This window comes from Delphinapterus leucas, chromosome 11, assembly GCF_059928025.1.
Source record: "Delphinapterus leucas isolate spDelLeu-1000000601 "Yukka" chromosome 11, BTC_Dleu_Yukka2, whole genome shotgun sequence".
NCBI classification, from domain to species: domain Eukaryota; kingdom Metazoa; phylum Chordata; class Mammalia; order Artiodactyla; family Monodontidae; genus Delphinapterus; species Delphinapterus leucas.
The window spans coordinates 43,845,867-43,860,963 of record NC_143139.1 but is presented as its reverse complement, the minus strand read 5'-3'; the positions used below and the strand labels follow the sequence as shown (position 1 = coordinate 43,860,963).

The 15,097-nt window shown below is 41.5% G+C and overlaps 1 protein-coding gene across 3 annotated transcripts in view; it reads left to right on the top strand.

The window, feature by feature from the left end:
• Nucleotides 1–52: 52 nt before the first annotated feature.
• Nucleotides 53–15,097, top strand: part of SARNP (SAP domain containing ribonucleoprotein) — a 52,143-nt gene continuing 37,098 nt past the window's right edge. Inside the window, exons 1-2 of one of the 3 annotated variants that reach the window (XM_089920846.1) lie at nucleotides 53–294; nucleotides 13,233–13,332. In XM_089920846.1, the coding sequence (XP_089776972.1) occupies nucleotides 259–294; nucleotides 13,233–13,332 (136 nt within the window). In that variant the 5' untranslated portion in view covers nucleotides 53–258. The remainder of the gene's footprint in view (nucleotides 295–13,232; nucleotides 13,333–15,097) is intronic. The other 2 variants (XM_022571923.3, XM_022571922.3) reach the window with 2 other exon arrangements.

Genomic DNA, 15,097 nt, shown 5'->3' with positions numbered 1-15,097 from the left:
CACCATTTGCGTCCTTCGGAAGGTGCCGAACCCGCCCTTCTCCAGGTCCCAGCTTTTGAGAGAGGTGGGGAAAGCCGCCTGAAGGAGTGAGGGCGACTCCAGCTATTGACTAATAGAAAGAGTTGATGGTAGGAGGCGGGAGTAAAAGCCACAGCGATTGGCCGGCCGTGGCTGTCGGCGCCGAGGCGGGAGCTCCCGGAGGCGGAGGCGGAGGCGGAGGCAGCGGGTGGGGGCCTAGCGGAGTGAAGGGGTAACAAGATGGCGACTGAAATGGTGGAGCTCCATAAACTGAAGGTACCGTGAAGGTGGGGAGGGCCGGGTCGGACTTTTACGGAGACTGAATTCTGCCGGCTGGTTTGCGCCTTTTCCTTGCAGGCTCTTCCACTTCGTTTTCCGGCTCCCGCCGTAGTTCTGTTCTTTTGTGCCTCCCTTCTTCCCCACTACGCCTTCCCTAATTTCCCATTTCTCCTCACGGTTTTACTGTATCTTTACTTGTTATTCGGCTCCTTCCTCCACTGTGGTGTCGTCCGCCACTTCCCCATCGGGTTGTGTAAGTGCCTTCAACCTGTTCTCTCTTTTCCTTTCTCGTCAGACAGCATTACGTCAGTGGTCCCCTCCTCTTGGACCCGTGCCGGGCCCGGGACCCCTTTTTCTTCCCTGGGTTAATGCTTTCCAGTCTCTTGTCCAAAGCTGAGATTCACGGTGGCAGATGATGGCAGCTTCGTGTATTCCTGTCTGTCTAGGTCTCAAACTTGATCCAGAAAATGCTTCCCCTCCCTTTTTTTAGGTGGGGTGACGCCCCCGGGACAAACTTGGAAACCTGAGGAGAGCCCTCCGAAGATGGGCCTCCCCTTAGAGGCCTGAGGTTTAGGAGACCTTAAGAGGTAGTGAAGGCACAGATACCCCAGATTGAAAAGTTTTTCGAGTTCTCTCAACGCTCCGCCAGCCTTCTCCGCCCGTCAGCCTTCCCCCAACCCTGCCCTCCACCACCCAAGAGACAAGTCACTCAGGGCTGTAATATTTTGGGAAAACGTTTCCAAGGTTAGGGTTATCTCTGTCCCATTTTCTATCGCGGACGGACCCTGCATCTCTTGGTCTCACCACTGGGTGACACTCAATCACAGAAGCCGGTTTAAGTTGTGTCTTGGGAATCTTAATAAATGTTTCGTGTTTAGGTTATTATTTTCCTGGAAGAAAAGAGTAGTTTCTTTTAGGATGAATTAAGAGGGTATCTCGATTAGTTGTACATTTGTGGTTTCACAAGTAGTTTTCCCATCACATGTTTCGGTCATGTTTTGGTCACATCCCGGGAACCTTTGACAAACCAGGCTGAAAACTGATCCTTTAAAGTTTGATGAGCTTAAAAAAAAAAAAAAGTATAAGGAGAGTAAGGGCAGAGAGAGGTACTTGTAATCACTTATTAGTTGACACGAATTAGACTTTCTGTGAAAGTTGCTAGGTTTCTTGCTCTTGGATTCTAAGCTGTACTAGTGGGGTTTTGTGTTATCCTGGAGTTACTGTTAACTTGGTGGTGCTGAAATGTGTAGATTGTATCAGTGGTCTACTAATAGAATGACAGGTAGAAAAAGTTGAGCAACTACCTCCATTATGTGTATGCTTACTTGTATAAATTATGTACTACTATAGTGTTATGTATGTTATAAAATATACACAGAAAAGGAATTTTTGAATGAATGGGATAAAAAGGAAATATGAATAGAAGATCTAATACTTTCTTCCTATTAGTTCCAAAAATTTATTTATTTATTTATTGCTGCATTGGGTCTTCGTTGCTTCGTGGGGGCTTTCTCTAGTTGTGGCGAGCGGGAGCTACTCTTCGTTGCAGTGCGCGGGCATCTCATTGCGATGGCTTTTCTTGTTGTGGAGCATGGGCTCTAGGCGCGCAAGCTTCAGTAGTTGCAGCACGTGGGTTCAGTAGTTGTGGCACATGTGGGCTCAGTAGTTGTGGCGCACAGGCTTAGTTGCTCTGTGGCATGTGGGATCTTCCCGGACCAGGGATCAAACCCGTGTCCCCTGCACTGGCAGGCGGACTCTCAACCGCTGTGTCACCAAGGAGGTCCCCTTATTAGTTCCATTTTTGAAACCCCTAGAGTAAGTCACCAGCCTTATGAATTGCCTTTATGGATTTTATGTTGGTTTATGGAGTTCCACCTTACGTAAAAATCTGTATTTGTCAGTTCTATATTAAATTTGATTTTGGGGCTTCCCTGGTGGCGCAGTGGTTAAGAATCCGCCTGCCAATGCAGGGGACACGGGTTCGAACTCTGGCCTGGGAAGATCCCACGTGCCGCGGAGCAACTAAGCCCGTTCGTCATAACTACTGAGCCTGCGCTCTAGAGCCTGCGTGCCACAACTGCTGAAGCCCTCACGCCTAGAGCCCATGCTCCGCAATAAGAGAAGCCACTGCAATGAGAAGCCTGCACACCGCAGTGAAGAGTAGCCCCCGCTCACCGCAACCAGAGAAAGCCTGCGCACAGCAACGAAGACCCAACGCAGCCAAAAATAAAAATAAATAAAATAAAAATGTATTTAAAAAAGAAAATCTGCCTGCCAGTGCAGGGGACATGGGTTCGATCCCTGGTCCGGGAAGATCCCACATGATGCGGAGCCACTAAGCCCATGTGCCACAACTACTGAGCCTGCGCTCTAGAGCCCGCAAGCCAGAACTACTGAGCCCGTGTGCTACAACTACTGAGGCCCGCGTGCCTAGAGCCCGTGCTCCGCAACAAGAGAAGCCACCACAATGAGAAGCCTGGCCACCGCAACAAAGAGTAGCCCCTGCTCGCTGCAACCAGTGAAAGCCCTTACGCAGCAACGAAGACCCAACGCAGCCAAAAATAAAAACTAATTAATCTTAAAAAAAGAAAGAAAAGAAAAGGTGTATTTAAAAAAAAGAAAAAAATTTGATTTTGATTGGATAATGTTCTCTGACCTGATTTCAGGTAGTCTTAGAGAACATGAGGCATTCCTGACAGCCTAAAAAGGGTTCATCCTTTTAATCATATTTGCTTGTCTTTGCTTTTTCTCTAGAGCACTTATTAACCTTTTGGAGGTCCCAGATATCTTTGAAACTCTGATGAAAGATATGGACCCTTTCCCCAGAAAAAGGCATGTACACATACTTTGCATGCGATTTGAGGGGCTTCATCAAATTACCTTGTAGCCCTGAGGAGTCCCTGGACCTCTGGTTAAGAACCCATGCCTTTGATTCTGACTTCCAGGACGGTTAATGTTTGGTTCCACTGTTGCTCTTGATGGTGTGATCCTGACTTTTGGGTTGACCTAGGGTTTATCTCTTTTTTTAAAAAAAAAAACTTTCCATTTTTATAAAGGGAATTTGGGGCTTTAGCATGGGATCTCAGAGGAAAGGAACAGGCTTTGAAGTAGGAAGGAAAAATATTATCTATCTGAATTGATATGTAAATCCACATCAACTGCAAATTTCTGAAGATTTTGTAGAAATGGAGTCATTCCAACACAGTTGGAAAGAGAGACTGAATTGTGGGTGAAAATGCTCTGAACTGTAATAGTACCAGATTTCCAGTCTGTGTGAGAAAAGGGACTACAGAGGAGAGAACAGGAAGGGTGTACTAGTTTCAGAGTGCTGCGAACAGTGAAACATTGTAATATTGAAGCATATAGTGCATATATGTTGGTGTTTGAAGATAGTTTGGAAAGGAAAGTAGGTGAACTGTGCGACTGGAGGTATATTGGAGGGATACTGAAAAAGACTTCTAAGTTGTGTAAGGTGTTCGGTTTTTGTCATGTAGGCAGAAAGTGGGGAACCTTTGAAGATTGAAAAGGAGAGCTGATGTGATCAGTTTGTGTTTTTTGTTTTGTTTTGTTTTGTTTTTTTCTTTGCTGCATGGCTTGCGGGATCCTAGTTCCCCCACCAGGGATCAAACCCCGGGCCCTTGGCAGTGAAAGCGTGGAGTCCTAACCACTGGACTTATAGGGAATTCCCAGTTTGTGTTCTTTTGGCAGTAAGAAGGATGGGGTTTGGAGAGGAAGAAATGTCACCAGCTAGATTTTTATTACAGTAGTCACTCCCCTGCTTAAAACCCTTTAGTTATATCCCTGCCAATCTCTCCAGCTTAGTTTCTCACATTCCAGCTACAGTGGCTTTATTTCATTTCTCAGAATGGCTATTTATTAATTGCTAACATTTACATAGCATTTACTATGTGGCAAACACTGGTCAAATCTGTTTGTATACATTAATTGATTTAATTCTCATGATACTCCTAAGACAGTAAGGTAAATGCCTGTGTTGTCCCCATTTAAAACTGAGGAAAAATGGAAGCTCAGAGAGGTTGGATAACTTGCCCTAGGTTGCGCAGGTAATAAGTGGTGGCTCAAATCCAGGCAGTCTGTCTCCAGAATTCCTGTCCTTAATCACTGTGCACAACTGCCTTTCTTTACCTTAGTGCTCAGAACATTTACACATGCTTTTGGCTGCAGTGCCCTTGCCACCCCCATCCCCCATACCTTTGTCTAATTAACTGTTAGTTGCCCTTCAGATATCAGTCAAACATCATTTAACCGAGGAACCCTTAGGTAGGATGGGTTCCATCTATCCACACACAAGGTCAGACCACTTTTTAAACGCTTTTATAGGACACTGTACTTCTTTTTTTTTAAATCAGTTGAACATTATGTATATGATCATTGATTGCCTTGTTTCCCTACTAGAGTGTAAGCTCCATGTGGGCAAGAACTCTTTCTGTTTTGCTTATGATTATTTTCCTGTATCTAAGATAATGCTTGACACACAGTGGATACTCAGTAACTATTTGTCAAGTGAATAAACTTACTAAGACCTGAAATAAGGTAGCGGCTTTTAGAGTAGGAATGAATTTGAAAGAAATTTGGAATATAGAATTACAAGCATTTATAGATCAGTTAGATGTGGGAGGAATGAAAGATGACTCCAAGTAGTGATACCTTTAGTCTAAGTTGGGAGGAGGAGGAGAAGCCAGTTTTTTGTAGGAGAGAAGATAAGTTCAGTTTTGGGCGTAAATGTCTTTGAGATATTCACTTGGAGATATCTAGTAGTCATTTGGAAATGTGGGTCTCCTGCTTAAGAGCTGAGAGTTGTCTCCAAAGAAGACATACAGATGGCCAAGAGGCACGTGAAAAGCTGCTCAACATCACTAATTATTAGAGAAATGCAAATCAAAACTACAATGAGGTATCACCTCACATCAGTTAGAATGGGCATCATCAGAAAATCTACAAACAACAAATGCTGGAGAGGGTGTGGAGAAAAGGGGACCCTCCTACACTGTTGGTGGGAATGTAAATTGATACAGCCACTATGGAGAACAGTATGGATGTTCCTTAAAAAACTAAAAATAGAATTACCATATGACCCAGCAATCCCACTACTGGGGATATACCCAGAGAAAACCATAATTCAAAAAGACACATGCACCCCAATGTTCATTGCAGCGCTATTTATAATAGCCAGGTCATAGAAGCAGCCTAAATGCCTATCAACAGATGAATGGATAAAAAAGATGTGGTACATATATACAGTGGAATGTTACTCAGCCATCAAAAGGAATGAAATTGGGTCATTTGTAGAGATGTGGATGGACCTAGAGACTGTCATACAGAGTGAAGTAAGTCAGAAAGAGAAAAACAAATATATATTAATGCATATATGTGGAATCTAGAAAAATGGTACAGATGAACCAGTTTGCAAGGCAGAAATAGAGACACAGATGTAGAGAACAAACGTTTGAACACCAAAGGGGGAAGCGGAGGTGGGCGTGATAGTGGTGGGATGAATTGGGAGATTGGGATTGACATATATACACTAATATGTATAAAATAGATAACTAATAAGAACCTGCTGTATAAAAAATAATAAATTATTTTTTTAAAAAGAGCTGAGTGCTGATAATAAAGGTTTGGGACTTATTCAGAAATATTTATGAATTGCCTATCATGTGCCAGCTACCATAGGCACTGGAGATACAGCAGTGAACAAAGCAAAAAAAAAAAGACAAAATTCTTACTTTCGTGGAGCCTATATATATATATATGTATATGTATATAAATATATATGTGTGTGTATATATATATATTTGGAGCTTATATTAGGGGAAGGTAAAATTTATAGTATGTCAAATAGTGATTTGTAGAGAAAAATAGGAAGAGGGAGTACAGTGGGAAGAGAAGGGTACTATAATTTTAAATAGGATGACTAGGGGGAAGGCCTCATTGAAAAGGTGTTGTTTAAGCAAAGACTTGAAGGATGTGAAAGAGTGAGCCTTGTTCAAAGTATTATAAGAGGACCTTAGAGGTGATCATTAGGACTCTGGCTTTTACCCTTAATGAGATAGGAAACCAATGGAGGATTTTTGAATAGAGGAATGACATGTTCTGACTTAAACTGTCAAAGATCACTCTATCTTGCTGAGAATAAACTATAGTGAGGTTCAAGGGCTGAAGAGTTTTTACAATGATCTGTATGAAAGAAAGACAAGAGGGATTAGATTCTGGATATATATATATATATTTTTTTTTTTTTTTTGATTCTGGATATATTTTGAAGGTAGAGCTGACAGGATTTGCCAATAATTGGATTCTGGGAAGTGAAAAAGCCTTTGGTACAAGTGAAAGGATGAGAAGGCCGAAGTCTCCTTAGTGAATGCCTTAATGAATATCTGTATTTACAGGGTTGGGTGGAAGAAGAGCTAGCAAAGAGGCTGAGGAGGTGAGGTAAGAGGAAAATGGTAAGAGAGATAGAGTGTGCACATGAAAGCAGTCCTTCATCTTGGTATTTAAAATTGGGCTTGGGACTTCCCTGGTGGCACAGTGGATAAGGCTCCGCGCTTCCAATGCAGGGAGCCTGGGTTCGATCCCTGGTCAGGGAACTGGGTCCCACGTGTATGCCGCAACTAAGAGTTCGCATGCCGCAACTAAGGAGCCCGCCTGCTGCAACTAAGACCTGGTGCAACCAAAATAAGTAAATAATAAATAAATATTTTTTTTAAAAAAACATAAAATTGGGCTTAAATCAGAGAGCTCTGAGCTGGCACATTGGCTCCACTATTTTCTAGCTGGGTGATTTTTTTTAGCAAATTATTGAGTCTCTTTGAGCCTCAGTTTCTTAATTTATGAAATGCAGTCATAATACCAACCACATAGATGTTTTGAGAATTAAATGAGGAAATGATGTCCGAAGAACTTAGCCTTTTGCCTGGCATGTATTAATACTTGAAACTTGAGTTCCTATCATATGAAATGTTTAAATGGTGTAAAATGCCTCTGTCTTCAAAGGTTTACAAACTAGATTGAGAGTTAACAGATGAAAATGATTTGAATCAAAATTCAAGATTAGTAAACTAGAAATCACAGGGTGATGAATGATTGATGTCAAATGTATTATGTAGTCAGTTGATCAGTTTCTCTGCTGTTTGGATAGGTAGCATGAAAAATGCCTTATTAATACTGAGAAATGGGATTTTTAGATTGATATTGAAAATTTAATTTTTGAATAGGTAATTCATGCTCAACCTCATAATATTAAAGGTATAAGAGGGTGCATGGTAAAAAGTTTCCCTCCTACATGTGTCCTCAACAAACTTCTTCGCAGATTCAACTAGTGTTAACTTACCTGTTTCTTGTCCAGGCATCTTGTGTATACACATTTGAGTGGTGTGTGTGCGCATGTTATTTTTTACATTAATGTTAGTATCATATATACAATGTTCTGTAACTTGGCGTTTTTAAGTAGCCTTATTGAGATACAATTCACATACCATACAATTCACTCAGTATACCTTGCTTTTTAAATATTGAGTTGGCCAAAATGTTCCTTCGGTTTTTAAGTAAAAATAAAAGACATATTTTTCATTTTCACCAAGAACTTTATTAAACAATGTATTCACCATTTTGTTCCACTACCTTCTGCCATTTTTCAAGCAAGTTCATAATTCCATCTTCCCAAAACTTTTTTTTTTGGACGCGCAGGCTCAGCGGCCATGGCTCACAGGCCTAGCTGCTCCGTGGCATGTGGGATCTTCCCGGACCGGGGCACAAACCCGTGTCCCCTGCATCGGCAGGCGGACTCTCAACCACTGTGCCACCAGGGGAGCCCTTCCCAAAACTTTTTATCTTTTTGAGCAAAGAACTGTTCCAGGTGCCTTTGACAGTCTTCCAGGGAATTGGGATTTTTTCCATTAAGAGATTTTGTAAAGACCAAAATAAATAAAAACCCGAAGGTGCAATGTCTGATGAATATAGTGGATGAATCAGAACTTCCCAGCCAAGCTGTAACAGTTTTTGCGTGGTCATCAAAGAAACATGTGGTCTTGCATTATCCTGATGGAAGATTATGCGATTTCTATTGACTAATTCTGGACGCTTTTCGTCGAGTGCTGCTTTCAGTTCAGAAGCAGTACTTGTTGGAATTAATCGTTTGGTTTTCCAGAAGGAGCTCATAATAGAGGACACCCTTCCAATCTCACCATATACACACCATCACCTTCTTTGGATGAAGACCAGCCTTTGGTGTGGTTTGGTGGTGGTTCATTTCGCTTGCCCCACAATCTCTTCCATTCTACATTATTGTACAGTATCCACTTTTCATTGCGCGTCACAATTTGTTTTAAAAACGAAACATTTACGTTTAAGTAGAAAATCACATGCAGAAATAAGGTCAAGAGGTTTTTTCCTGCTTAAGTTATGTGGAACCCAAACATCGAAGCGATTTAACATAACCAAGCTGGTGCAAATGTTTTTCAACTCTTGATTTTGGTATTTTGAGTATGCCGGCTATCTCCTGCATGGTATAATGTTGATTGTTCTCAATTAATGTCTTGATTTGATCACTATCAACTTCATCTGGTCTGCCCGACCGTGGAGCATCGTCCAGCAAGAAATCTCCAGCACGAAACTTTGCAAACCACTTTTGACACGTTCGATTAGTCACAGCACCTTTTCCATACACGGCATAAATCTTTCTTTGCGTTTCAGTTGCGCTTTTACCTTTCTTGAAATAATAAAGCATAATATGCCGAAAATGTTCCTTTTTTTCTTCCATCTTCAATATTAAAATGGCTACACAAAAATTCACCAGTTTTGATGTTTTCTTTTAAATGCACACTGATATGACAGCTGTCACAATACAGTCTAACCAAATTGTTTCTAATGAAGTAAAAGACAACTAAGCACTACTAGAGTCATCTTACGGAAGAAAACTGAACGAACTTTTTGGCCAACCCAGTATGTTGTTTTAAAACATTTTGAAGTCAAATGCATATAAAAATGGGTAAGATTTGGGCTTCCCTGGTGGCACAGTGGTTGGGAGACTGCCTGCCAATGCAGGGGACACAGGTTCGAGCCCTGGTCTGGGAAGATCCCACATGCTATGGAACAACTAAGTCAGTGTGCCACAACTACTGAGCCTGCGCTCTAGAGCCTGCGAGTCACAACTACTGAGCCCACATGCCACAACTACTGAAGCCTGTGCACCTAGAGACCATGCTCTGCAGGAAGAGAAGCCACCGCAATGAGAAGCCAGTGCACCGAAACGAAGAGCAGCTCCCACTCGCCGCGACTAGAGAAAGCCCATGCGTGCAGCAGTGAGACCCAGTGCAGGCAAAAATAAATAAAATGAATAAATTTATTTTAAAAAGTGGGTAAGATTTGATATTATAAGTTATTTATTTATTTATTTGATTGTGCCGGGTCTAGTTACGGCTCAAGGGCTTCTCAGGCGTAGTGGCATGCAACCTCTTAGTTGCAGGATGCATGTGGGATCTAGTTCCCTGACCAGGGATCAAACCTGGGGCCCCTGCATTACGAGCACAGAGTCTTAACCACTGTGCCACCAGGGAAGTCCCTATAAATTCTTATTTGAGGCTTTAAAAGTGTTCTCTTCTACTAATGTAATTGTGCCCAAATGAAATGTGTGAAATGACTTCATTTTCAGCTATTTTGTTTTTACTCATCTATTTCCCTTTTGAAATAATGTCCCAGTATAGGAGCAGAACCCATAATATAATAATAAAGTAATACAACAGTGTGTAAAAACTACATGTAACATTCTCATTTGACCAGAGAAGGGGACGTGGAGGTGCTGAGAAGACTGCTGAATGAGCCAGAGACCTGAGGTTAGGGACTGGGAGCCAGTGGGGGACTGAGATTTCAGTGACCAACAGCAATAGCAAGGTCAGTGGTCAACAGTGGTGGATGCTATCCAAGCTAAACAACCAGTTGTACCAGTCTGTCAGCTTCAAGTCTACCAGATCAGCATCCTCTGCAAAATCATCACCGACTGTCTGTTTCCCTGTCGTCTGGAGGTTTTTGTAAACTTTTGTCCATATCTACACCGTTTTGGGAAGGAAGGAGAAGGGAGGAACAACCCTGTTAGAAAGTTGAATTTTGAATTGCCTGAGTATTTACATTCCTTTTCCCTAGGTGGTCTTAGTGTTACTTAAACGAGGAGAAGAAAGAAGGAATGGAGTCTTCTGAGGAAGATTAGGAGTTATAGGAAGTAAAGAAATTGTATTACTTTGTAAACAAACAACACCCTCTAAACATACACACACGCGCGCACACACACACACACACACACAGAGTAAATGATATATTTAAAATGTTAGGTGATCTCTAAGTGCCAGGGTTACATAAGACTTTTTTTTCCTCTATACTTCTCAGAATTCTCAAACTATTCTACAGTGAACATAATACTTTTATAACCAACAAAATTCTTAAAAGTGTAACTAAAATCAAAAGACTTGTTCTCCAGGAAACTGAGAAAAAATAAAGTACCAACATGGGAAAGATCAAGATTCTTGCTTAAGGTCCATTACTTAAGAAATGGACCTTAGAGATCACTTAGAATCTAGATTCTAGATTAATACTATTCACTGTATCATCTGTAGGCCAGTGCTCATCCATGAACTGTTACTGGTTAATGATGAGATAAGGTTAAAAAAGAAATTAAGCTTTTAGAAACTTTTATAGCAGTTTGACATCACTGCTACATCCAAGTGTATGATCATTTTTCTAGTAATTGATTTTATTGTTTCTTTACAAAAGTATTGGTCCACAACCTGGTTGGAATGCTATAAAAACTTGGCAGCCCTATCAGTCTACCCATTTAAAAATATATTGATCTATGAAATGCAGAAATCTGAGAAGCAGTCATTCTGTCTGATCTTGTCTAACCCTTCACCGGTGTCTGTCTAACACAAAGTGTTAGTAGCTGCCAAGCACTATTGTAAATGCTTTATGAGTATTTGCTGGTTCAATCTTCATAACAACCCTATGCTGTAGGTACTGTTGCATTATCCCCATTTCATAGGAAACTGAGGCACAAAGAGGTTATGTTACTCACCCAAGGTTACACAGCTGTAAGTGGTAAAACTGGAATTTGAACCCAAGGTAGTCTGACTTCAGAGGCCATGTTATGCTTTGCAGCCACTCCACACTTTTAATGGGTGATTACCTACCATGTTTCTCAATAGAGGGTGCTGTTGGCTTGTTGAGTAGAACAAGTGTTCCACATAGTATCCCTCCCTGCCTGCCTGTCCCACTCACTGAATGCCCAATGAGGAAAAAAAAAAAAAAAAAGCTCCCCTCTCCATTTCCAAATGTTTCCTTGGTTGAAAACCTTCTAGAACTGACCAGCATATTCCCTTAGTTGTAAGGTTCTATAGGAATCTGCTTTCTAACTTCTGGTTGGTCTTAGATCTGTACTTCGAAACTAGTAAAGTCTTTTTTCAGGACAAATATCTATCTGTGCACTGATCTGCATAGAGGATTTTTGGAGCCTTCCTTTTCTTGGTTGTTCTCCTTGGATCAGCATGTCATTACATTCCTTAAAACGAGAATATAGAGCCCAGTAAGGCTATTAATCACTTAATATAGATTCTGGGGCTTCCCTGGTGGCGCAGTGGTTAAGAATCCACCTGCCAATGCAGGGGACATGGGTTCGATCCCTGGTCCGGGAAGATCCCACATGCCGCGGAGCAACTAAGCCCGTGCGCCACAGCTACTGAGCCCGTGTGCTGCAACTACTGAAACCCACGCGCCTAGAGCCGTGCTCTGCAACGAGAGCCTCAACAAGAGAAGCCACCACAATGAGAAGCCCGCGTACCACAACGAAGAATAGCCCCCACTCGCCGCAAGCAGAGAAAAGCCTGCGCGAAGCAACAAAGACCCAACGCAGCGAAAAACAATAAATAAAATAAATAAATTAAAAAATATATATAGATTCTGTTTTTTTTAGTTACCCTTAACCTAGAATTACTTTGGTAGCAAATCATACTGTTAGCCCTCTTTGCACTTGTAATCATCTAAAACCCTGACTGAGGTCTGAGGTCTTTATCCTTTGAGTTACTGTTGAGCCAGATCTTGTTCATCTGGTTTTTTTAACAATTTAAGTTTTGAATATAAGTGTAGTACTTATAGGTATACCTTATTTCTTCTAAATTGAGTCTTCATTTTGGCTTATTGTTTTCCCTGAAGAGCCAGCAACACCCCCTGACATCCCCACCCACCCACCTTTAGTTCTGTCAGTAATCCATCAATTCTTCCTCCTCCTGTTGTCTGCAAAGTTGTTAAGTATACCTGTTGTATCTTTAGTCAAGTTACTGATTTAAAAATCTTCAACTCATGCCATGTCGTGGCATGCCATTACATATTTTCTTCCATTTTGGCAAAGATCCTTTATGTGATTCATTATTGACATTAATCTAGCTAACACATCTAATAATTCTGTGGTGGTCAAACTTGTATGCATGTATATGGTATGCATGTATATGGTAGATTGCAGTAAAGGATCTGGGATAATAGATAGTAAGGAAAATCTGCTTTTAGATAAGTAGATATTCTACTTAAAGATTCATTCTTACCTTATATGAGCTGGTACAGTAATTATTCAGGAAAAAAAGACCACCCCCCCCTCAGAAGTAGCTAAAGACTTATGTAATAAATGTATGAATAGATCAGAATTTGATTAAAGTAGGTTTATTCTTCACCATCTGTTAGAAAAGTCCTCTTGCATATTGAATATTGTTAGGGGGAAGCAGATCATCTTTGTGGACCTAGAAGCTTGGTGGGATTAAGACAGTAGTTTTGGGTGGATCTTTCGTTTCTTTTTCTTTCTTGTGAGAACTACCTCTTTTTTTTTTTCTCTCCCACCAGGTTCATTCTGTAAATTAAGGAAAAGCTTTATTCTTTTTTCTCAGCTTGCTGAACTAAAGCAGGAGTGTCTTGCTCGTGGTTTGGAGACCAAGGGAATAAAACAAGATCTCATCAACAGGCTCCAGGCATATCTTGAAGAGCATGGTGAGTTCTTTGCGGAGGCAAAGAGTGATGTGAGTGAGGGGATTAATTTTTTTTTAAATAAATTTATTTATTTTATTTATTTATTTTTGGTTGCGTCGCGTCTTCATTGCTGCCTGCAGGCTTTCTCTAGTTGCGGTGTGTGGGGGCTACTCTTCCTTGCGGTGCGCGGGCTTCTCACTGCGGTGGCTTCTCGTTGCAGAACACGGTCTCTAGGCACACAGGCTTCATTCAGTAGTTGGGCTCGCGGGCTCTAGAGCGCAGGCTCAGTAGTTGTGGTGCACGGGCTTAGTTGCTCCACGGCATGTGAGATCTTCCCGGACCAGGGCTTGAACCCGTGTTCCCTGCATTGGCAGGCAGATTCTTAACCGCTGTGCCACCAGGGAAGCCCGAGAGGATTAATTTTTAGGCTCTGCCATACAGAAGATTTCTTCTTTTCCTTTAGGTTGTTGATGATGTAAGATTTTAATTAACTCTATCAGGAAAACTCTTGTCATCTAAAACAGTGGTTACAATGAAAAGAAATACCCCCCTTTTAAAAAGACATTGTAATTTTATTTCAACAAATTATTTTCAAGGAAGTATGGGAAAGCAAGCATCATTAGACTGAGAATCGGAAGATTTGAAGTCTAATTCCTCTTGAGCCAGAAATTTACTAGGTAACTTTGGACAGCCACTGTTTTCATGGCTAAGTGTCTTTTGTAGTCTGTGAAGTGAGACAAGTGTCTGCACCCTTGAAATCCATAAACCTAAGTAATCTCTGGTCCCTTCTAGCTCTGACATTCTCTAATTCCACTTTAAAAAACAAACAAACACTTCATTTAAGGCATAGTATCATCCCTCTCTAATTTTAATTTATTCCCTTTTATTCCCATTCCTTTTATCCCAACTCTCTTAGGCAACTGTTCTAATGTGTTTGATATATATTTTTTGTCTTTGTCCTTATAAACCGTGTCGTGTTGTTTGGTCTACAGTAATTTTATGTAATTGGCAATGAGGCCATAGCCTTACTTTATTGCATTCTTTTTTCTCCAAGTACTGTGTGTTTTTTTGTTTGTTTGTTTTTGGTTTTTTCTTTTGTGGTACGCGGGCCTCTCACTGTTGTGGCCTCTCCTTTTGCGGAGCACAGGCTCAGGACGCGCAGGCTCAGCGGCCATGGCTCACGGGCCCAGCCGCACCGCGGCATGTGGGATCTTCCCGGACCGGGGCACGAACCCGTGTCCCCTGCATCGGCAGGCGGACTCTCAACCACTGTGCCACCAGGGGAGCCCCAGTACTGTGTTTTTTTAAGATGTAGCAGTCATCTAGTCTATTGATTCTAATTCCTGCATGGTATTCTATAATGTAAAGAATTCACCGTGGGCTTCCCGTGAGCCATGGCCGCTGAGCCTGTGCGTCCGGAGCCTGTGCTCCGCAACGGGAGAGGCCACAACAGTGACAGGCCCGCGTACGGAAAAAAAAAAAAAAAAGAATTCACCATGTTTTATTTAGTTCACCCAGTGACTGACTCCTGAACTACTTCTTTCATATTCCTTTATATTCCTGTGTGAGAGTCTTGGGGGTATGTACCCAGGAATGGGGTTGCTAATAAATATCTGTTCATAAATGTACACTTAATATGACTAAACACCACTAAATTGTTTTCCTCAATTGCTGTATAAATTTCATCATCAGCACATGAGGATTCACTGTCCTAACAAGTGGCCTAATTTTTGGTAATCTGTTAGTGGTTTCAGTTTACATTCCTCTACTTACTAAAAAGTTTAAA